Genomic DNA, 22991 nt, shown 5'->3' with positions numbered 1-22991 from the left:
GTATTCTGATTCGTAATTTCATGCCCATTTAGTCCAAAGGTAATAATATTACGTTTAGAAAGTAGCATTTTTGTCAATATTAGAACTTTTATTGTAAAAACAGCAATTTCATCTTATTATAACTTCTCGTAATACTTATAATAATGATAATAATAAACTTATTTGTATAAAATCACAACTCTGTTCTTGAAAACGGACTTTTAAATAAACATAACCTCATTGTATTATGACATTTGTTGTAAGTAAGTTTCTTGAAATAAGACTTTGTCTTCATAAAGCTACAGCTTTATTCACATATTGTTTTACTCTTGAAATATGTTTCTTTAAATCATTACTTTCATCCTGTAAAATTCCACCTTTTTTTCTTGAAATATCACAATTTGAAATTGCAGATTTTCAGCGGCAAGAACAAGAACCTTTAGTGTCCGCCCAATGGGGCCTTTATTTTGAAGTTTTAGTCGGAAGTACTACTGGGGGGAACCTGGTCAGCCGGGGTCGAGCAGCAGTATAAGTCAGTCGGTCCTGCAGTACTTCTGAATTACTGCTAGCAGTCAGTAGTAGCGGTCGGAGTACTTGTATGTTGCCTTGCCGTTGTGTGTTACTTTCTGGCCGTTAACGGGACCTCAGTTTGTCGTCATTGGTGTGATGGAACTGGACAAAATGGACGAGAACGACTGGAAGTATCACGGAGAGGGAAACAAGAGCCTGGTGGTCTCACACGTACAGGTGAGTAGGCTAGGCTAACGCGAAGCTAAACCAAGTTCGGCTAAAGCCGGAGTGTAAATTTAGCTTTAAGAGGAGAGGACACCCATCGCCCGCTTCACACTTATCTATCGTTAAATGTGCTTCACTGTGGTGCTGCTGCCAGCGGAAACTTTGTAGTAACTCTCTGAAAAATGTGTTTATGATTGAGGGGGTGAAATGTCAACTGCCAGGATTTTGTTAATCATCGTTACCATTAGCCTGTGTTTCCTAGCTTAACCGGCTTGCTAGCCAACAGCTAAGAGTTCATATTAGTCCAGCCAATGAATAAACGGTTGTTAGACGGGGACAGCGACGTTCAATACACCACCGATAAATAGAGATTATAGATTTATATCAGTAATAGTCAAAGTGGCAGACTGACTGGGTTGTGTTGAGTTAGAAAATGTACGATCCCAAAGGGCTACTGGGGAGCTACTTTAGCCGTTAGCAGCCAGTTATTTCCCAGCTGCAAGTTTAGTGGGCTGCTGCTTCATGGGACCTGCCCGCTGACTGAAAGGCAGACGGCTCGTCTTTTGAGGTGATCTCCATGCTGGCTAATCCCTGCTGACAGACACAGGACTGACCGTGGCAGGGCGGTGCATCTACTGACGTGCCCAAGCTGACTGTGGGAAAGGAAAATCTCCTACACAGGACCGGTCTGTCCATTGTGGGATTGAGCAATTGATGACACGTTATGAAAGCGAACCATCGCAGCAGCAGTGCTGCGACCAGCCCAGGAACTGTCAAGCTTTCTTGGGTTTTTATTGTTTACAATTTAATAGATATTCTTTTCTACGGCTGGGCATATTCAGTGTTGTTGGTTACTGTCTCCAGATGGGATGATCACATTGTCGGGCATCTTAACAAAATTCAGTTATTCAAGTTTGTGTTTCCCAGAAGTTCAAATTAACACCAGTCATTTTTTGTTTTATACACGCTGTGATACGAGTTTTAGCCCTGATACCAGAACAGTACTTTATCAGTACCTTACTGTAAGAAATTTGATATATTCGCTACAAACCCATTTTTCACTGAACAAAGGATGTGTTTAAGTGTTGTAAAACTGCTGTACAGCAACTTTGTCTAAATAAAATATGGTCTAAAATTGACAAATTCACATGATTAAATCAACAATCATGTGATGAGAAACTGACATGTGATTCAGACATTTGATGTTTTTAGTTCTTGACAGTTTTTTAGACTGGATGCTACAGACATCTCAGTGGGAGATGAAGAGTAGAAGATAAACATAGATATTATGGGGGGTTGAGAGGGATAACATCTCTGAAGAGTCTATTTCTAAACTTCTTATGTCTCAAATAACCAGACAGAATAGTCTGTTTTCGGCTAATCCAGCTCTTACAGTATTGCCATTATTCAGTGTTGCTCATCCGTTTACACCATTGCCCACAGTTATCTTGCATGACCAGAAATTATGACAACATAAGGCAAAAATATTTTCCGGTATGGTTTTGTCATTATTACTCAACCTTAACTCAGTGGTTCACACACACTCCCATCAACAGGTGTGATTATGTAAGAGAGCATTGATGGAAAAAACTGAGATGAACGATGGAGAGATAAACAGACATTTACACTTTTCAGACAATCCTCTGCACGTGTAGTGTACATAACTCCACTTAGTGTTAACATGATTGTTGTTCTGTGGGACATTATTTTGTCCCATCTTGGTATTTTTCCTGTGGATTTATGATGCCAGAGATAGTGTGGTAGTCTGTTCCCATGTGTCTGGTGTATGTACCTAAATCTGTTTTCTGTAATTACAGTATGGAACTAGAGAAACCTGGTTTCCCCGGCTAGATTCGTTCAAAAGATTTCTTGTCCTTGTATGCACACAACAGGGTTTGGAATATTGGTAACTGATAATCGGTTGTAGTGACAGGTGGTGTGTACAAAGGGCAGGACTGAATCAATGCTGTGTATGACCCAGGCTAACCGGAAATCCCTCATTCTCAATGTTAACTTCTGCAGTCATGTTATCTGTCTGCTGGCGAACAATCATGATGATAAAATTGTTCTGAAGTAGTGGATAAGCACTGGATACCTTTGTTAACATTACTTTCCTCAAATGATGGAGTTGGGTGGTGATTGACTGGGAGTGAGACATATTTTGCTGAAGCAGGGGTGCAAAACACAGAATTACAGATCTTTTATGCTATGATGAGAAGTGTAAAAATATTTTTACTCCACTATTAAACTGTGACATGACAAGTTGACTGTTTGCTCTAAGGAAAAACTGTCCCTTCTCTGCAGCATCTGCACCAAAAGAGTGTTTCAGTCGTACAAAGAATAATTGAAGCCTTGTTTAAAATTGAAGTCAGCCGAGGACAGAAATCTGAATTTTTACTGAGCTGCTGCGTGGAAAATGTGGATTTTACAGTAAGCGGCAGGTGTCAGGTTTCTTCCAGGTATGCAGATACTCACTGCTATCATATTTCTTATGAGAAGAACTTGATGCATGTCATTTCTTTGTTGTGAAACTCTTTGAGCGACATTTTGTGTATAAATGGTGCCCTACAAGTAAAGTTTATTTTGATTATTATTAAACCCCCCTGATATCTGCTCTGTCAACGGTAAATGGGCGTTCCTCACTTAATCACACCCGAGTGCTGACAGAAGTCGTCACTGTTGTGTGTTCTGACAGTTTTTACGTAGTGTGTAACGTTCTTTTAACAGTCTGAACACTTGTCCCAACTTGTGCTCTGACGCACGTTTGGATGCTAGCAATGCTAGTCGGTGTTGATAGCCTGTTAAAATGTTTGAGTCTTAGTCACCCCAGACCTTGTTGAATGGACTTACTGTTGCTGTTGCACTGTGGGGAAAACTATCAGTATTTTAACCCACCTCAGGAATCTGCTGGAGATGTTCCTGCGTTGGTCTTGGTCCTCTGCAGTGCAGGTGTGAGTCCACGTCAGTCCCATGTTTAAATTAGCCTCCACTCATCCTAACTTCGCTTCTCTTCTGTTGTTGCAGCTTTCCAGAGTTCTTCGCCTGCTCAAGTATCCTGCAGAGGACTCTGAAAACCCACCACAGGTAAATATGAATCTGTGTGTGTCTCAGGTATGTGTGAAGCTAAAGCCTGATCCAAATGACTGCTCACTAAAAACATCTTGATGCAGATCACATGGCCAGCTGTTGATTACATTTTATTCTTTGCAATGACAGGGTTGAAACCTAATGTATGACTGAGCTTTGTATGGTCCATGTGCTCTCTTGTGGCCCAGTTGTTGCACCGATAGTCAGTGGTAGTGTCTATAATCTTTTCTGCAGAGTGTCCCAGTAATATTTGTTCTTAAAGTCAACTGAAGCAACGTGGTTAAGCTACGTTTTAGCCACTAAAATGCCATAAATGCAGTTGCAATAACAACACTTTCCACTCAAATCTTGAGACTTTTGATTTGAAAGAGGAGCGCTGTAAGTGCCGAAGGACGTAACTGAATGCTGTTTGCACATATTCATTTTGAAAGAGCAGCAACATCCAGTAGGGAAACTCCAACACTCAACCATTCAGTGGTGAAAATTCATCACTCATTCAGAAAGTCAGGGTCTTTGCTTTTATACGGCTGGTCCTGCTTTGCTGTGGTCCAGCCGACAAGGCTTAAGATAGACAGACACGATACGGAGTCAGATCAGTTTCAAACTCTGTGGTAGTATTGGGCCCAATTCACACGAGATAAGCTGCTATTTAGTGTTCAGTGTGAGGGAGTTGATGCTGTCAGAAGATCTGTAATGATTTTATTTTAATACTGGAGTGGTATTTTAGATGTTGTGGCTGACTTTAGTAAACTCATCTTCAACCACACACACATAAGCACATACCTGCAGTTCTTATTTCAAAACAAGCCAAGCTTTCGTCATCCTCCACCCGTCTGCAGCTCCATTCTTCTTCTTCTTTCTTGCTTTCTGCACAGATGAAGTTGAAATTTAACAAGATACAGCTAGCTGCCTTTCTTTTTGTCAGCACTGTTGGGAACATACAGTTGTCACCTTATTTGAATAAAACTTTATAGTACTTGTCAATGGACGGGATCAGTCAGGGTTTAGTGTTTATGTTTGGTGTGAGCTCCCACGTCATGACTGGTTGATTAACTGAAAATGTGTGTTGTGAATTAACAGAGTTTTAACACAAGATTAATGAAAGCAGGCTCCTGGTGGTGCCGTTGGACCAAAGATACGCTGTTACAGCTGAGTAAACAGTAGATATCAAAATATTGTTAGGAAAAACAAAGATAGACAAGCTGTAAATGACAGCGTTCAAATTTTAATCCAAAAACAAACCAACCAAAATCAAGTGAAGCATTTGGCTGGAAACAGCAGTGTCATGGTTGCTTTGGATGATCCCACTCTGCACCTGCATGCACACCCAGGTGTTAAACGGGTTTTAGAATAAGCAAGCCAGCTGGCTGTGTTGGCTTATGTGAGAGTACAGGAGAACTGTCCGTCATCCTGTCTGTGAGGCTGATTGATTACGAGAGGGAGGAGAAGCCAGACATCGGAGGTTTGAGCTGTGCTTCGTATCTGTTAGCAGCGTTAAAATAGAAATTTAATTCAGTGTAATGGCTCGGCGCAGCAGTACAATGCTTCGTTTAGCTGCTGGTTTTACATCCTGCTCAGATTAAAGGCTTGACGCCACAGTCCCCGCAAATGCAAAGCAAAGTGTCGCCCTGCCCCGAAATTCAAATGTACCTGGAGCTGCTCACTGCTGCTGTCACTCTGACTTTACTGTTTATACGATGTGAATTTACTTTAAAAAAAATGAAAGGAAAAAGTAGAAAAACTGGGTGCTTGAAGGTCTGATCTACTTTTGAGCTTGATAAATTCAGCCAGTGTAACTTTGGTTTAAACAGTGGACACATACAAGACAGACAGTGAGCAGTTTTTCCTCAGTCCTGCAGATCAAAACTGATGAAAGAACCACCTCCTGACCAGTCAGCTGTGAGGGGAAAAATGGAGTCACCATCCCTACAGGATCCCAGTATGGACAAAAATACATGTGGTTACATCTGATGAAGCTATGTGGTTATGTAGGAGGATGTTGATCCTGTCTCTGAAGCTCTGAGCAGTTGATTGTTTGTCCAGCCAGGGGAACTTCTGTCAATGAGCACAACAGCAGAACAAGTTGAATCAGTGAGATCACGGCAGATTGTGGGGGAGGTCTGAGAACAGTGCTAAGAGCAAACAGAGTCAGATGGCGATCAGCTCTGTGAGGCTGGTGATCCACAATCACATGTCGGGATATTTGGTTTAATGAAGCCAAATGATAACTGAGCTGAGCTGACTTCATGATCCTTTGTGAGGATGTCTCAGAACAGGAAATGACTTGCTGTTTACCTGTTTGTTTACCTGTGTGTTTACCTGCCTGCCAGTCTAACAGTCTGTGTGTGTGTTGGTCCTGCAGACAGTGGAGCAGGCCTTCAGGCAGATCCAGAACATCGTCGACTTCAGCTCCAACGTGATGAGCAGCCTGCTGGGAGAGAAGTTCATCCACAGCGGGGTAAGACGCTACGGTGTTTACACAGTCGGCTGCAATTCTACTTTGGGTTAAGTTTTAGTTTTCTCCATTCATTAACGTGTCACTTCAATAACACTGTCACACTCATAATGGAAAAACAATCAAAATTGATGCAGCAGAAGCAGAGTTTTTTTTTATTCTACACACGCTTCTTTCCACATTACCCACAATGCAATTTGGCTGCCAACAGTTTGGATGGAGATTGGTGCGTTATGCTAGGAGTAGCTAATGTAGCCTTGAGCAGAGAGGAGGTGCAGGCTGTGGAGTAAAGTCGCTTCTTTCCAAATCAACAGCACCAGATTTTTCATTTTCAGACTTGTGACTAATGTTGACTGAAGTGACATCACTTGAGGACATTTCGCAGACTTCACACAGCTCCCTCTGGAGCCACAAAAGGCTTTGTACTCCATCTTCTGCAGTATTACTCTTCAAGACCTGTACAGAGACTCCGATGTGTAGAAGTAAAGGAGTTCTCATGAACGCTGAAAAAATCCATCCTATTTCCCACTGTCAATGTGCGTCAACCGAGAAAAACACCAGGTCCGTCACATTCACTTGTGTCTATCAGGGGATTAATCTTCTGTCTGAATGACACATTTGGCGGACTGATTCTACCTCCGCTGTGGAAAATCTGGAGGTGTTTGTACTGGACTCCATGCTCCAGGCAGAGCTGAATGATAAACCAAACAGTGTTCCAGCAGCAGAAATTCACAAAAACAGTGAGTTAGTGTTGAAGTCCGGAGGGTTTAGCACATGAACAACACTCTTGGGTCAGATGGTGCCTAATTTTAGATGAAAGTCCAAGCTGTTAACAGCTGAATCTGTGGGTCTGTCAAAATACAGAGCGCTTTATTGTGCCTTAGTATTTGGATGAATATGAATGTGAGCGTCTGTATAATCAGAAGGATGATACTGTACGGGGCTGTTTGTTGAAGCTGTTTGGGCTGGTTTGGTCACATCTGGATGTGTACATGATCACTCTCATAATTAGCTCACAGTGCTTCACATACAGCAGAAAGGAGAAACAGAAGTATGGACTTGTTCTGTTAACAAATTGGATTAAAGTGACTGACTTCATTTTCTCTGCAGGAAGTGGTCAAACTGCCGCTAGAGTTTGTGCGACAGCTGTCAATCAAAGTTCAACATCAAAGACCAGGTAAAGCTGTTTTTTTTAATCATCTCTGTTGGAAGCTTCTGGCATTGAAATCAATAAAAGGGACAGTTTGACATGTTGGAAATACGCTCGTATGCTCAGAGAGTTAGATGATTTTGGGCTGCAGGTCTTCAAGTTTTAAGAAAAAAATAAATGCATAAAGAAAATAAGTAATTCAGTTCATATAATTCTAGAGCAGCAACAAGACAATTATTCTGTGAGTCAGTGGAAAGGAAATGAGTGTGCAACTATTCTGATAACTGATTTGTGTGTGCATTCCAGCCTGGCGATGTGATAAGGTGATGGACATCTACAGCGGCTGTGCTCTCTGTCTACCCAACCTGACATCTCCAGTCCTCCACCCGCCAACACACACTCCTCCACTCTGCATCGAGATCAAGGTACACACACACACGCAAATCTCTTTCTTAGGCATAATATAATTGTTCCTGTTTTTACGTGTAGTGGCGCTGATATCGACAGAACAGTTCATTCAGTATGAGTCAGCTTTGATAACACTGTAATAAGTTTGGAGCCTGGTTTTAATTCCAGCTTCACCTCAGTAATAAAACTCTGGATGTTGTTCACGGTGATGTTCTCCCTCCTGAGACGCAGCCACAGTTTCAGGAATCTTTGCTGATGAATCACTCTCATCCAAACAAACTGAGCTAAAACAGAGAATCACATGAGCCTGCTGTCTGTGAGTCTTACTCAGCTGCTGTTTTTGTGCCTGTTGTGTTTTTAGCCTAAATGCGGCTTCCTGCCGTCCTCCAACCATGTCAGCAGAGACATCAAGACCAAAGTGTGCCGCTTCTGCATGCACCAACACTACAAGGTAACTATGACCAACATACAGCTACACCTGCACCAACCACAGAACAACCAAATACAACAACAGCTGTAGTGTGACTGTAGCACAACTAGAGATGCTGATCCGTAGAAGGTCACAGGCGGAGGCAGTTATCGGCAGGAATGGGCTGAGCTGGTTATACTTTCATGGATTGGTATCAGCCAATCAGAATCTGAGTGTTTTTTCCGCCTCACTGCTTGTGTTCCAGTGCAGCGTCTTAAAGCATTTCACGGTGTTTAGAAGTGAAAATTAGAGTGTTTGAATGTAAAAATAATATTTAGGAACACTGGTTGGAGTGAGTCTGTTCTGACACCTGGTTTGGGAAAATTTGCCAAACCCTGACCCTGAAGAATCCACCATCTCTTCTGCCTCTCTGAGCAAAGCTCAGCGTACAACACATTCAAGTAACAGCTTCTCATTTTTGGCTGTTGTTGACAGTCACTTTCACAGTTTCACAAACATGGCTGGAGACGGATCGTATCAGCTGTCGCCAGTTCTGTCAGTAACTTGATGACAGACCACAGCCAAAGCTACACTAAAACAGACACAAATTTAATAAACATTTCAGTAAATTTAAGAGACAGATTCACAATGTTAAAGGACTCTGATCAGGATCAGGCTGAAAAACTTGATCAGTACAACTACAGACCAAGAAGGTTTCGTTGCTTCTTTTACTTAAGTTCTTATTAATAAGTTTGGTCTGTTCTTTCTTTCATTACTTTGTGTTCTCTCTCTCTCTGTCCGCCCAGGTGGCCAGTGGGAAGTGGAAAAGACGCAGTATGTACTGTCCTCTGGACCTGTTCTCAGGGTGAGATTACTGCTGCTACTACTGTCACCATCAACACTACCACATTTTCTGTGTGTGGAACTCATGTGAACAGTTATACTGTAATAATGTAGATAACAATCCTGCATAATAACAGTACTGTGTATGTATACATCTCTCTCTCTCTCTCTCTCTCTCTCTCTCTCTATATATATATATATATATCTCTATCTATCTATCTATCTATATATATATATATATAATTGTGTTTATGACATCAGTTCTGCGACCTGTTTGTTGCTCATATTCTGCACTAATATTAGTTCTGGTGCGACGCAGCTGGTGATCTGAAACTACACGTCCCTGTCTGGACAAAACATGAGGACACAGCATACACAGTATAATAATGCAGTCCAGCACAAAAGCACTGCGGCCTGTGTAGCGCTTTTGTATTGTTCCTCAGAGGACTTGCAGCACTCACACCTCCTCACTGCAGATTCAGCTACTGTTAATAAAGCTGCTCTTCTGGTTTCTCTCGTGTTGCTCAGGAACAGACAGAGAATGCACTTTGCCATCAGGCACCTGATAGAAGAACCTCAGAACAACTTCAAAATCTTCAAGGTGAGACACTGCCGCACCTGTCTGTCTTTCCCCCTGTTTGTGTACGTATATCACAACATCCAGCTGCATCAGCAGCACAGTCCATCACACCACCACTGGTTTAAAGAGGGCCTTCAAATGATAATCTGTGATCAGTTTTTGCTTGCTGTGATCTTTCCTCCTGTCCATAGTGGATGCTCTTAATGCAGTACTCATATGCACATGTGTACATTTATTGGTCGCTGTAGTTGTTGCTCTTGTCCACACTGACTGCAAACAGATTCCTTCCGAAAGTAATTTCAAAGGAAGAGATGAAGGACAAAACCGACAGTCTTGGCTCTGTGCAAAAAATATTCCAAAGTTCAGCTGGAACTAATATGAAGCTTCACAAGTCTGAGTTTATCAAATCAATTAGATACAAGTCACAGTCATTTTAGTACAATAAGGAAGCACAGAGGCTGGATTTCGTACTAAAAGAGCGTAACTTTGGAAGATGCTGACTCTGTCTAACTCAGACTGCTAAGGCCTCAGATTAGCTTCAGCTGAAGTTAAGAATGTATTTTGTCACAGAACAAAGACGGATTTTGTTTGACTGATTTTTCAAATCTCCTTAAGAAGGCATCTTTGTACTGGAACAGTTACAGTGACTGTTAACCCTTTAAATACACACACACACTGTGTGTGTGAGGCGTCTTTTCAGAGATGAAACCACAAATCATGGAATCACTTTCTTCAGTTCAAAGTTGTCTGTGACTGTAGTTATTTTTTTTTTTTCCCAAGATAAACGATTGTATCACCGTTTCAGTGCACTTCAGTACATTCAACAGGAAGTGACTGTCTTCAGTTTGGCACTCATGCAAAACAAGCCTGCACAAGCACAGCACGTGAGGTTAATGTCTCAGCAGCTGCACATTTACAACTGAGTAGTAGATGAGGATTGTTTCTGGAGCTGTCACCTTCTTTGAATAGACGTTAATGAGGAAGCTGGCGGTGGTGCTCAGTCACCAGTGAAGAGCTGCACTGCTGAAAGCTGCTGATGCGTTCAGGGACAATGATGATACAATTTAGTAAAGATTAGTCTGCACATGGGCTGAACACCTCTTGATCTGTTGGCAGACAGTGTGGACGAGAGAGACAATTACAGAACCGACAACCCTTTCACTGTACTCACAGGCGAGGGAGCGTTATTTTAAGATAGATTTGAAGAATTGGGAATCTGTCCTTTAAATCATCTTTTTTTTTTTTTCTAACATGTTATGATGGTGCTGATGTTTTTTCAAAATACAAATACATGGTATTATATAGTATAATAGTATAATATGGTATTTATTTGACTGACTGGGCTCAACATGCAGAGCTACAGAAGGAGAGTCTGAACCAAGACTAAGCCAGACTTCTCCGAACTCCAGCTTGGTTTATCACATGGTCCTGATGCTGACATCGAGCAGCCATAGTAAGGCCTGTGTGTGTGCGTGTGTGCGTGTGTGTCTCTCAGGGCGGTCAGTGTATTTACAGCAGTAAGGAGGGCAGTGACGACTCGTTGGACCTGAACTCTCTGCTGCAGCATCTCAGGCCGTACTTCCTGTACGGAAACAACCGACTCAGAGCTGTCCTGAGCGACTTCATTCAGGTAAAACCAACACACACACGTGTCCTTTAATTTAAAGTAAGAATGTATTAGAGTAATTGCTGCTGGGCAGGAAACTAAGCATGTTTCTACGTGTGGAACATATAACAGAAAACCTGGAGTTTTTCCAGATGTGGGAAGAGAAACTCACAGCAGGTTTCACTGCTTGAGTTAGAAGTTGGATATTTATCAGCTGGTGTCTTATTTTTGTCTAACTGCAGAGAGAGCTGCTCACCAGGCGTCTCTGAATGTACCCTGTGATGAAGACTCACCAAATAATCTGTCTGTCTGTTTGTCTGTCTGTAGGTCCTGGTGAACGCCCTGCTGAGCGGTGGAGGAGGAGATGGAGGAGTGGTGACAGACAGACAAGGAGAAGGGCGGAGCTTCTGTGAAGCGAGTGTGTTCAACAAGGAGAGAATCCGCCACGGTCAGAACCTGTTGTCTGTTTTCTGTTGTTGTTTTGGACTGTTGGTTGGACAAAGCAGGACATTTGGAGACTCTGAGAATCTTTGATGGAGATTTTTATGGACAAGGCAACTAATGGATTAATGGAGTAATTGGCAGATATATCAGTAATTAAAATAAGTGTTAGCTGCAGCTCTCATCCTCATACTAGACTCTGAATAACAGCAGTTACCATCCAGCATCTGTTCCCCTTCTGACAGATTTGACTCTCGTTTTCCTGCTTTCCTTTCTCTTCACCCTGAGACAGACATGAATCAACACAAAACAAGATACCTGACTTTGATTTCAGTCCAGCTTTTCATTACCTTTTGTGTGTTCAGAGTCATAAATAAAAGAATCAGTGACAGAAGTAGCAGAAAAACAGAAGGTGATCACGCTGTCGTGCTGCTGACCTGAACTGTAACTCTGTGGTCAAACAGATCTGCCTGTCTGTCCGTCCGTCCGTCTGTCCCCTCTTACAAAGGTTTTCCTTGTGCAGCAGCCTCCTTCAGAAATGTTTGTGGTTTGAAAGAGGCATTTGTTTCTTTTCAACACAAACATTTTGCTCAAACCATCTGATTTGAACTTTTAAAGGAAATGTTTTTTAGACCAGAATTCGGATCTGAAACAGTCTGAGAACAGAAACGATGACCTCCCCCCTCTGTCTGTCTGTCTGTCTGTCTGTCTGTCTGTGCAGGCTCTCAGGGTTTACCCAGCGACAGTGTGCTGTTCAGGATTCTTCAGACTCAGATGTTGGACACGCTGGACATTGAAGGACTTTACCCTCTGTACCGGCGAGTGGAGCAACACCTGCAGGACTTCCCCAAGGAAAGGTAATGCACAGTTGTAGTGATGGTGTCTGTGTAGATATCTAATCCTCCATCACTTATCGGGGACACTGTCCGGCCTCCGTCGTCACTTCCTGTTTCTTTCTGTGCCAGAACCCGTCTTCAGATAGACGGTCCGTACAACGAGGCCTTCCTGGAGAAGCTGCAGAAATGTCCGACTGAGGATGACGGCTCGGTGGAGTACGCTGTCGCCAAGGTCAGTCTGGGTCCAAGTTTCTCTGATGACCCCGTCACACCGAGTCCAACCAAGAGCTGGAAACTCATTAAACACTTAAACTCAGGTTGAAGACTGTGTCCACAACAACTTTAGTTAAAGTCCCAGAGAGTAGAGCTATAAAAAACATCCAGTCAGCTGAGGGAAGACACTGATTTACCATTTCGAGGTGAATGTGGCAGCATGTCTAACTGCTGTGTTTTCTGACTTCAGGTCCATCAGTACCGCGTCGCCATGACTGCCAAGGACTGCTCCATAATGGTCGCCTTGGTGCCCAGCAGTGAGGAAGAGGAGGACGACGAAGGGTGAGAGTTTAGTTCTGAAAGTATTGTTCATTTGGATCAGTGTCATTAACGAAGACGCATCAAACTAAATGAACTTTTAAGGTTAACTCTCAGTCTGCGCTGCACTGGACTGTTGGTTGGATGAAACATTTGATGGACGGTTTTCACTGTTTCCTGGCAGCTTGACTAAACCGCTCATTGATGAGGGGTTTATATTAGTTAATACTGGTGCATGTGCTGGTTTCAGTGTGTAGTACCTGGTGTGGTCCACCAGCTGGAGCCAGACATCAGCTCAGCATGTTTAACCCGAAAGTTCAGCGACTCTCTTCCTCCCATTCATTAACACTCCCCCTCTCTTCTCCTCTCCTCTCCTCCTCCCCCAGTCAAAGGCGGCTCAGGGATTTCCTCACCCCCAGACCTCCTGCTTTCTCCTACTCTGTCTCCATCTTGGATCTGGACCCGAAGCCGTTCGACAGCATCCCCCGCCAGCTGCGCCTTGACCAGAAGATCGTCTCCTGCTACCTGAGGACGGGCGGTGCCTTGCCAAAGGGCCCTCTGCCGCCGCTCCCCGGCATCTTCGCGTCCGCGGAGAGAGAGGAGTGCATGCTGCTCTTCCATCCTGTGTGATGCCCTGACTGACGCCAGGCCGCAGACAGAGGAGATGTCGATGCAGAGCTGTTGATTGGAGACTTTAACCGCAGCACTTTCTCTTCATTCAGCTCGTGTTAACAGTCACCAGCTCTGGCTGCTGCTGCTGCTCTCTGCAGGAAGTCACCACTAACCAGACGTTTGAGCGACTTCACAGATATTTCTGTTACTGATTCTGGAGTCTGTCTTGTCATGGCGACAGACCTGCGCTCCCGTCAGGAGGTGAATCCCATCATCGTCGCCGCCTTCTGTCATAATCCATATTTATTAGAAGCGTACAAGGGAGCCTTGTTCTTTTCTTCGGTGGCAAGGGTTCGGATAAACCTCCTGATAGGACTTGATAGGCCGACAGAAAAGAAAAGCAGGTCGTTGAGCTGTGACGTACGTATGATGTCATTTCCTGAATGTAGGCAGGGCCTCTGGTAGAGTCGGCACGGAGGCGGAGCCAATATGTTTGAACTGTGTTCTGAAGCATCGCTATGGTGACAGGAGCACTAGTTGCCATAGCTACAGCCACAGAAGAGCACGGCTAAGTCGGTGTGAGTCTGGATGGAGGAGGTGTTTGTTGTACCCACAATCCTTTGCAGATATCTGGATCCTGAAGTGAGTGTCAGGCCAGACTTTTCAGTGCAGCTCATCAGCGATCAGCTCGTGTCAGTCGCTGAGAGGAGGTGATGAAGAGTTTGAAGACCTTCATGAGCCAGCAGAGGACCAGAAATGTCTCATCAGGCGTTGAAGGTCAAACGTTTGACGTTGTTTGTCTTTATGATGGAGGCTGAGTCTCGTTAAAAGATGCGTTCTCTCCCCTTCTAAAGGTTTTTTCTCTCTCTGGTGAAACTGTCTGGTTCTGTTTTTATCTGTCCAGGTTTTCAGATGTCTGTGAGGAGTCTGCCTGCACTGCTGCACAGAGCGGCTGTGGATGCTCACAGCAGTAAAGCTCTACAGCAGCCTGTCAGTGTAACTCTGGATGAGACACTGGAGACAGTCTGTATAGAAACTATTCATTTGATGGGAAATGTTCCAGTGAAAACTTCTTCAGTCCCAACACAAACTAAACGTCAGTGGAGGCAGAAGTCTGAGATGCAGATATCTTCAAATCTGAACGAATAAAAAGGAAACCAGCAGAATGAAGAGAGCAAATGCACTCAGTGGCCAGTTTATAAGGTACACCTGGATAATATAATGCAATCCAGTACAACAGCACTAGGGATGGGAATTGATACCAGTGCCATTATTGGTCCGATTCCAGATCAATTTTAGCTGAGCTGGCTGTAGCCTGAGAGCTAGCATTCGTTTTCATTCATGGCGCTAATGTTCTTATACCACCGAGTGTCAATGCTGCGGCTTTCCTGGAATTTAAGACGATGTCGCGTAGAAAGATGTTTCAGCACATTGCTGGTGTTTCCACCCTCAGTTGAAATTGTCATTTTACAGACATTAAGACTAACACTGTTCTCTTATTTCTTGGTGAAATGAAGCCAAGCTTTGGACTGGTCCTTCCTCTCGGCCGTGTCCTTGTTGCAAGTTTCCTGCAGCATAGTGAGTTTGACGTTATTGTTTTGCAATGTACAGCTGTCAGAAAAACACGCCAGCGTCAATAAAAGGAATCGATAAACTTGGGGGCATGTGATCCTGATGGATTACACAATTTGGAGCTGATTCTCGACTCCCATCCCAAAACAGCACTGTTATAAATTCTGCCTTTAACGGTCATTTGACAGAAAGTGTTAGAAAGTGGTTATACTGAAAGGTGTTTCTATTGTTATGTCTACCCCATCTACATGCATGAGGGAGGCAGTCCAGCACAAGTAAGACCTCAATAATTAACATATAATTAACACCTCTTTGACAGTGCCACCAAAACCATGAGATCAATAAGAGCAGCATTAGTGACAGAGCTGTTGTATTAGATTGTATTAGCTTATATATTTATATATATTTAAGTAATTTGGGTAGATGGGCACGTTGTTTTTTTTTTTTTTGACGTAAAACTTAATTTTGTGTTGATAAAAGAACTTAACTTTAACTCGTCAGAATAAGATCCAGCTTGTTTTGTTGGAAGAAAAACCATAACAGTCGTCTAACGTTCCCTGGTTGACTAACACGATGATGCGTTTCTTTGGAAAGTACAGTTACAAAACACTTCAAATAGCTGCTCCGTCTCCTGTTCACAGTTTAAGCCCAAACCACAAATTCAACCACGATTTAGCTGTGTTGGTGTAGACTCACGGGTCGAAGTTCACCTTTGACCTGTGATCGCACACAGTTGGCCGACAGGTGAAGGAGAAGCTGTGATTCTTGCCGTGTGTCATCACACTGCCTGACTTCACTGAACAGAAGGCTGACCGTTCACCTGCAGAGCGGGAAGCAGAACCAGAGCAGAGGAAGTTCTAACACGAGATGGTTGAAACAGAACAGGGATGCTTTGTCTCCTCTCCAGAGGTCAGCGTGTGCGGTCTGCCGTCAGTCAACCGCTGGGTCTTTGTGCCATAAGTGGCTTGTTGTGTGTTTGTCCATGTGCCTAAGTGTTCTGGTAGGACTGGAGGGTGGTGTGTGTGCGTGTGTGTGTGTGCATGTGTGCATGTGTGCTGCGTTCACAGCTGAGATCTGAGACAAGTCACTCTGTGTATCTCTTTCCAGACTGACATCAGATCAGTTTTGGACGCTGTGGACGCAGCTGTGAACTCTCAGTACCTCGAACTCCTGACGACCCGACCCGAAGCTCCACAGGGTCGTCTGATGTTTGAAAGACGATGTGTTCAGGAGCGCTGGGAGGTTTCTGAGGACGGTGAGACTTGTACCCACTTTGTTACCATCAGCAGTTGAGTGTTTAGTGCATTTTCAGGATCATGTCGGGTGACCTGTGATCTCATCGTCCTCTTAAACCAGCAGCGCTCACAGAGGCTTCAGATAAACTGGTAACACTTGACTTCAGTTCCCCTGTTTGGTTTCCACTCTCCAACCACCATGACCTCCATCAGCCAACCAAACGTCTGAAATCAAAACGCACTACAGGACTGAAACTCACTCCTCATCAGCTGACGATGACTGACGCTGAATCATTTATCAGCAGTGCGTCACTGTCACAGTTCTGTTCAGTCCAAACACTAAACACTTCAAAACAACAGATTTCAGTCTGTCAGTCATACCATTGGATTCTGTCGGACCGTTAAAGGGACAGTTAAAAAAGAAATCCCTCTCACCTGGACTGCTGTTTATCCATCCAGAATGTTGGTGTGAGTTCTGGAGGTCTCGGCAGAAAAAAATACATTTGAAAAACTCCACAGCAGCGTCTCTGTACAGAAATCATGACCCACTTACTCAAGATAATCCACAGACCTTGTTGTGAGCAGTTTCACGTAGGGACTATTTTGTTTGTGCCGCACTACGCCCGGCGTGCGTCTCACTGCACAGAGGGAAGAGTGCATCTTCTCCACGAGGTTCTAGCTTGTGGAGATGAGTTCATAGCTAACAGATACTGCTAGGTAACTACTCAGCTGCCTTCAGTGTTTACATCCCTTAAGTACGAGCTGAGCTGTACGCCTCCTTCTGCACAGCGATACGGTTTAAAGAAAATAGTTCCTACATGATGCTGCTTACAGCAACGTCTGTGGATTATCTTCTACTTCCATTATGTTCCAGAGAAGGCAGACATCTCTGCAGCTGATCTCTCCAGAACAAGCCGGATAGATGAACAGTGCTACAAGTTCTTGATTTTGTGGTGAACTGTCCCTTTAGCCAATCACATTCCCCCCTGTTCTGACTGACATCTAGGCAGTTGGATGCCTGGTCGTCTGGGAGACAGAGGAGTCAAAGGCTGGAGAGTGGACGGCAGTCGAACTGAACCAACCACTGATCGCTCTAACTGTCGAACTGAAGACGCAACAGGCAGCATGACAGGGCAGCAGAGGCTCATGGGAGTGAGAGGGAGGAGGGCGGGGTGTCTCTGAGACAACCGACCACTGTCTGATTCATTTTGAAACCAACAGCAGCAGTTCTGAAGGTGTTTCCAGAATCCTCAAAGACTTTTCTGTTGATCAGGATTAAAAAAAAACAAAAAAACAAGTCTCTTGCATGATAATCTAATCTAATCCAGACAAGTTATTATGAATATAAATAAAAAAATGAGGAAAAACAGATTCATGTGATAAAATTCTCTAATTCTGCCGAGTTGTTTGTTGACTCATTGAAACAGCAGGTGACAAAATCAGTCTGAACTCAAGGACCACTTGCCTGCTTGGTGCGGAGCTTTTAACCATATGACACGTTCTTCCTCATCAGGTTGAATTTGTTCGTTGTCACACTTTGAAGAAGTCCTCAGAATTATGGGAAGGTTGAACATCTTCATTTCCTCGTCAGAAGCTTCAGAACAAGAGAGCAAGTTGACCCTGAGCCGAGTTTGTTTGGTCAGTTTCTAATTTTAGTTGACGGCGTATAAAAAAAAATAAAGACATATTTCATCTCCAGCTACCATCTTTGTGTGCTTCAGGAAATAAAGTAAAGAAAAGGTTTAAGAAACAGTTCTTATATTTTTTATTGCAGACAAAGAACCTTCGAGGATTCTGGAAATCTCTTCAAAGTGTTGTTAAATGACTTTGTGGGTTTTTAAAGGTTGTCAGATTTATTGCCACGATAATACTAAGACACAAACTGGATCTTAAGAACGTACGAAGCACTGATTCAATGAAGTTAAAGATTACAGAACAGCTGTTTTGTAATTAAAAAAACAAAAACAAAAGAAAGTTCTCAGAGACGAAACTCAGACAGGTGAGCCGGAGTCTGATTGGTCGGTTGCCTCCTGCTGCTGCCTGAGCGTCAGCCTGCAGAAACATCACAGCACTGTGATACCTACAGACTTCTAATAACTGCGTGTGTGTAAATAGCTGAGAGAAGAAAACTATTTGAAAATACAAAGGCGACACCGCTGTCTGGCATTTTGTATTTAAATTATTTATTTTTGTAGATTTTGACCAATGAGCTCCACTGTTACAGCTATCACAGTCGTGCTCTTTCTATTGAATAAAGATTTCTAAGAGACTAAACCGTCGCCGTGTGTTTACTCATCTGTGTGTGTGTTTACACGTGTGTCAGCTCAGATTCGACATGTTGAGATATGAAAGGTGTGTCGGCGTAAGAGTCGGCCTCAGAGCGTTATGTACACAGCCACGCTGGACGTTTCAACGTGTGAGTTATGTGTGCTGTGAGAGGCTGACCGCCCTGATGACAGACTCCAAGGCTGCTTCGGGTCCCAGAATCCTCAGCAGGCTCTGAAAGGCCTCCGCAGCGCCGCCTACAGGCTGAGAGGGAAACAGCTGCAGCGCTGCAGACACACAGGAAAACAACTGAACATCATCTCTCAGGAATCACTCAGAACAGTTCAGTTAACCTGTGATGATGTCAGAAAAAATGTATTTTATGGGTCTGCAATTTCCAAACAGTTTAGCAATAACTAAGCTGCCAGGAAAAAACAAATAAGAGGGATAAATTTGTACACTTTACATTAAGTCTGAACTGCTAGAGGAGCAAGCAAAACGTCTATATATAATGATATATTTACAATGGTATTTTTCATGGCAGCAGTGTTCTTCTAATCTTGTACATAATGTACATATGTATATATATAGTTGATTTTTACATTTTATCCTTTTTTATTGTCCTTTTGATCTTTCTGTGCCTCTTTTTATACTTTGCTAGCTGTAAAAGTTTAATTTCCCTGGTGTGGGATTAACTGTTTCATCTTATCTTAAAGGTTCAGGATCCAGGTTTTAAAACCAAGATTTGACACTGAAAATCAAACCGTCTAAATACTTCAGCTTGGGCTGGACTGTGACCTTTTTCAGCAGACTTCCTGAAGAATTCAGGATAAAGTTTCCAAAACAAAAGAATATCTTATGAATATTTCCTTTGATTTGAACAGAAATTTTATTTCAAGGACATTCATGTCTCTCTATAATTACTACCAAGCTAGGTAACTCCACCAGGAAACTGTTTGGTTAGTAGGAAATACTGAGAAAATGACTGACCTGTAAAACTCAGAGCTCAGTCTGGTTTAAATTTGTTGTAGCTGTTTCAAGTAATTTTTGGTTTCTTTGTTTTGATCAGTAAAAACACAGTGAGAAAAAGCTGGTAGAGTCAAAGGTGTAATGTCCCTTCACTTTTCAGTAGAGCTCGTTTGAAGAGCCTACAGACACAACTGAACACACATCTAAAGCCAAACAGTCAGTCAGGACCAGCATGCAGTGTTACTGTTGGTGTTCCTGCTGAGCGTCCTGTCTGCAGAGCGGGAGTCTGACAGAGCAACATCTCACCTCTCTCAGGGATCTTTGTCAGCAGGTTGATCTTTGGAGCGACAGCGCCCTCTCTGGAAACCTCAACTGACCAATGAACGAACAGGACGCAGCTACGAACAAAAAGCACACAGTCAGATGTCAGCAAAGGCGACTCTGCATATTTCAGCTTCCTCCTTCACAGCTCGGGGTCACTGTCAGTGTGAGTGCATTTACCCAGGAAGCTCAGGATGGTTCAGGGTCATGACCTCTGACCTGCAGCCTCCAGGAAGAGAGACGACAGACGGATACTTCTCCTGCAGATGGATAAACAGACAGAGATAAAGTTACTCATGATATTACCATCAGTTTACAGATGCTTCCTCATTCATCAGTTTTATCATGCTCAGCGTGATCTGTCAGGCATCTGTGGTCAGTCTGGAGGAACAATTCCAGCTACAGTACTTCTACACTTTAAAATAATTATTATGTGGAAAATCAACATCACAGCAATAAGGAGTTAAAGAATTACAGTTAATATTCTTTAAAAAATAAAGACAAATGGACACAAACGTTCTTTTTAAAGAACGTGTTCAGCTTCTTTCAGTCGACTTATTTTCTATTTCTATTTCTAAAAGAAACGTAGTTATTGTTTAGTGCAATTAAAGTTAATCAGGTGAGTGTTGGTTATTTCCTGGCCTGTAAAACTGAGAGAAACAGTCCATTACTGCTGCTTTCCACCATTTCAAAGTGGTGTCGGTTGGCCTGCAGGAGGCGCTACAGCCTCTGTTTAGTAACCTGAACTCTGGGCGTCATTAATCAAACAAAACACACAAGTTGGTCCATGGAGACTGAACTGAGCGAATGCTTCGAGTGTGAGGTCTTCTTGGTGTTTCATCAACGTTACAGCTGAAACTTTGATGAATGAAAGCTGCTTCAGTTCCAGTGAAAACTCTTCTCTTTGTTTTCCGTCGAGAACTTTACAGCCCAAAACCACGTTTAGAGAGAAGGAAGTGATTTATGAGTGTTCAGGGACGACGACTTTATCCACTTCACAAACCAGAATGTGGTGACTTTAGAGTGAAAGAGATAATAAACTGTGCACACACACACACACACACACACACACACACACACACACACACACACGGCTGTTTTCCAGTACACTTCAGTCATCAAGGGGTGTGTCCAACAGGTGAGGGCCGTCTTCAGGTGATTCAACTGAGAGGCATTTGCTGCTCTGTGTGTGTGTGTGTGTGTGTGTGTGTGTGTGTGTGTGTGTGTGTGTGTGTGTGTGTGTGTGTGTGTGTGGGGTCTGTAATCAGAAGCAGACTGTTGCAAGTTTCAGTCCAGAGGAGACCAGAACCAGGTCTCGATTGTCCTCTGCTGCGTGTTTACTGAGCAGGTTGTCACAGTTTGTTTCTCTCATGCTGCCAATGTTTGTCTTCTGTCTTTGAGGCAAACAGCAGCTCACTCTCACATGAACAGAAGAATATAAGAGAGAAACAAAGTGGAGGAGGAGAATGTGCTCACATTACTCAGAGTTTACAGAGACAAAACATATCTGCATGTTTCTTCCAGCAGCAGTGGCTCCACCTCCACCACACAGTGAGACCACGTCCTCAGTAAACACACTGAGTGTGGACACACGTTGTTCTTTCCATTCAGACCTTCTGTCCAGACACGAGGGGCTTAAATGTCATGAAACCTTTGTCCTCCTCATCAGTATGTAATCTGGAGTTCAGGCTGACTTTGCTTCATTTTTGTCTTGATTTAACATCGTCCAAACTGTCCTAATCCCACACACATGACGCCCTTTTTAAAGCAACAAGTCAGCTATGAGTCTGATTTCTCATTTTGTCAAACTAACAAAGTATAAAACTGCCAGGAACTGAATAAACAAGGAAAACAAAATAAAGAATTAACCAAACTTTAGTTATAAGCACCCCAACTATTACTATAGAACAGTTATGGGTGGTAAAAACTGTTGTGTAGAGTGATGATGAAAGAAATGAAACCGTAATGGTCTGTTTTTACATGAGAATTGATTTTATTCCCACTTGTTTTTGTTTTTTTTATTGAAAGCTGATGTATGTTCCACAAAAGTCAAAGTTTAGCTCACAAAGTATGATGAATAATGCTGACAATTAAGTGAAAACATTAACAATTCACAGTTTAAAATATTATCTAAAAAAAGTTTTATGGTCTTAAATATTTATAAGAGATGCTATAAATGAGATGCTGTGTGAAAGCCCCATTTAGACTGGTTTGTCCCTACATGACGTATAAATAAAGTTCTGCTACTGTAAATAAAATAAACTTCGTTCAGCTAAACAGATGGACTAAACTCATCTTAACCGCTGACCAATCAGAGAAGCTGCCTTAAGCAACAGATGTGTTATGGATAAAAGATGGCTCTGAACGCCTGTTATGCCTTTTCAGGAGGAAAAGTGTGTGTGAGCTAACAGTGTAAATACATGCAGCTCGCTGTAAACGCAGACAAGCCGAGACAGAATCGCCTGTAAGGTGACATCAGCCGGGCTGATGAACTTGCAGGGTCTTGCCTCGTAATGACTTTCTTCCTCGATCAGACTCTATCCATCTACTTTGCTGCTGAGATGTTTCACTCTGTGCAAAAATCACGTCTTTGTTCGTGGGCAGTTTGTTGAGACTGACGCACATTAACACTCCAAGGTGAGCAAACGTCACACAGTGCGTCCAGATGAAAGGACTACTCGATTCATTGGTTGGTGACAGATCATTTTTCTTTGACATTTTGTGGTTTAAACAATGAATTGATTAGACAAAAATAATTGGCAGATTATCTGATAGTACACCTCGTGTATCCTGACATTGACACACATGAAATTGGCGGCTGACACGTGTTGTACGCCGCCAGTGATTGTTGCCTGTTATAATTCATCATCGCTGACAAAGATGGTGTGGAATAAAGAACAGCTGCTCTGAGCCACATCGGACCTTCTGGAAATCATTTCTAATTAGAAAACATACAC

General features: G+C 43.0%; 2 protein-coding genes across 3 annotated transcripts in view; one reads left to right on the top strand and one right to left on the bottom strand.

Annotated features, from left to right (window-relative positions):
• Positions 1 to 472: 472 nt before the first annotated feature.
• On the top strand, positions 473 to 13690 carry ippk (inositol 1,3,4,5,6-pentakisphosphate 2-kinase). Its single transcript, XM_076743715.1, has 14 exons — positions 473 to 726; positions 3739 to 3798; positions 6164 to 6259; positions 7367 to 7433; positions 7713 to 7831; positions 8176 to 8265; positions 9030 to 9088; positions 9595 to 9667; positions 11142 to 11276; positions 11580 to 11700; positions 12415 to 12550; positions 12659 to 12761; positions 12993 to 13084; positions 13447 to 13690. The coding sequence occupies exons 1-14, from the start codon at positions 646 to 648 to the stop codon at positions 13688 to 13690; spliced, it is 1476 nt and encodes a 491-aa protein (XP_076599830.1). The 5' UTR covers positions 473 to 645.
• A 4980-nt stretch (positions 13691 to 18670) lies between these two features.
• The window catches only part of cenpp (centromere protein P), an 88853-nt gene continuing 84532 nt past the window's right edge, over positions 18671 to 22991 (bottom strand). The window contains exons 7-9 of one of the 2 annotated variants that reach the window (XM_076743769.1): positions 20215 to 20294; positions 20020 to 20111; positions 18671 to 19031 (exon numbers count right to left, since the gene is read on the bottom strand). In XM_076743769.1, the coding sequence (XP_076599884.1) occupies positions 18901 to 19031; positions 20020 to 20111; positions 20215 to 20294 (303 nt within the window). In that variant the 3' untranslated portion in view covers positions 18671 to 18900. The remainder of the gene's footprint in view (positions 19032 to 20019; positions 20112 to 20214; positions 20295 to 22991) is intronic. The other variant, XM_076743761.1, reaches the window with a different exon arrangement.

The sequence above is a fragment of the Chaetodon auriga genome, chromosome 2 (genome assembly GCF_051107435.1).
Source record: "Chaetodon auriga isolate fChaAug3 chromosome 2, fChaAug3.hap1, whole genome shotgun sequence".
NCBI classification, from domain to species: Eukaryota; Metazoa; Chordata; class Actinopteri; order Chaetodontiformes; family Chaetodontidae; genus Chaetodon; species Chaetodon auriga.
This window is presented reverse-complemented; position numbering and strand designations above follow the sequence as displayed.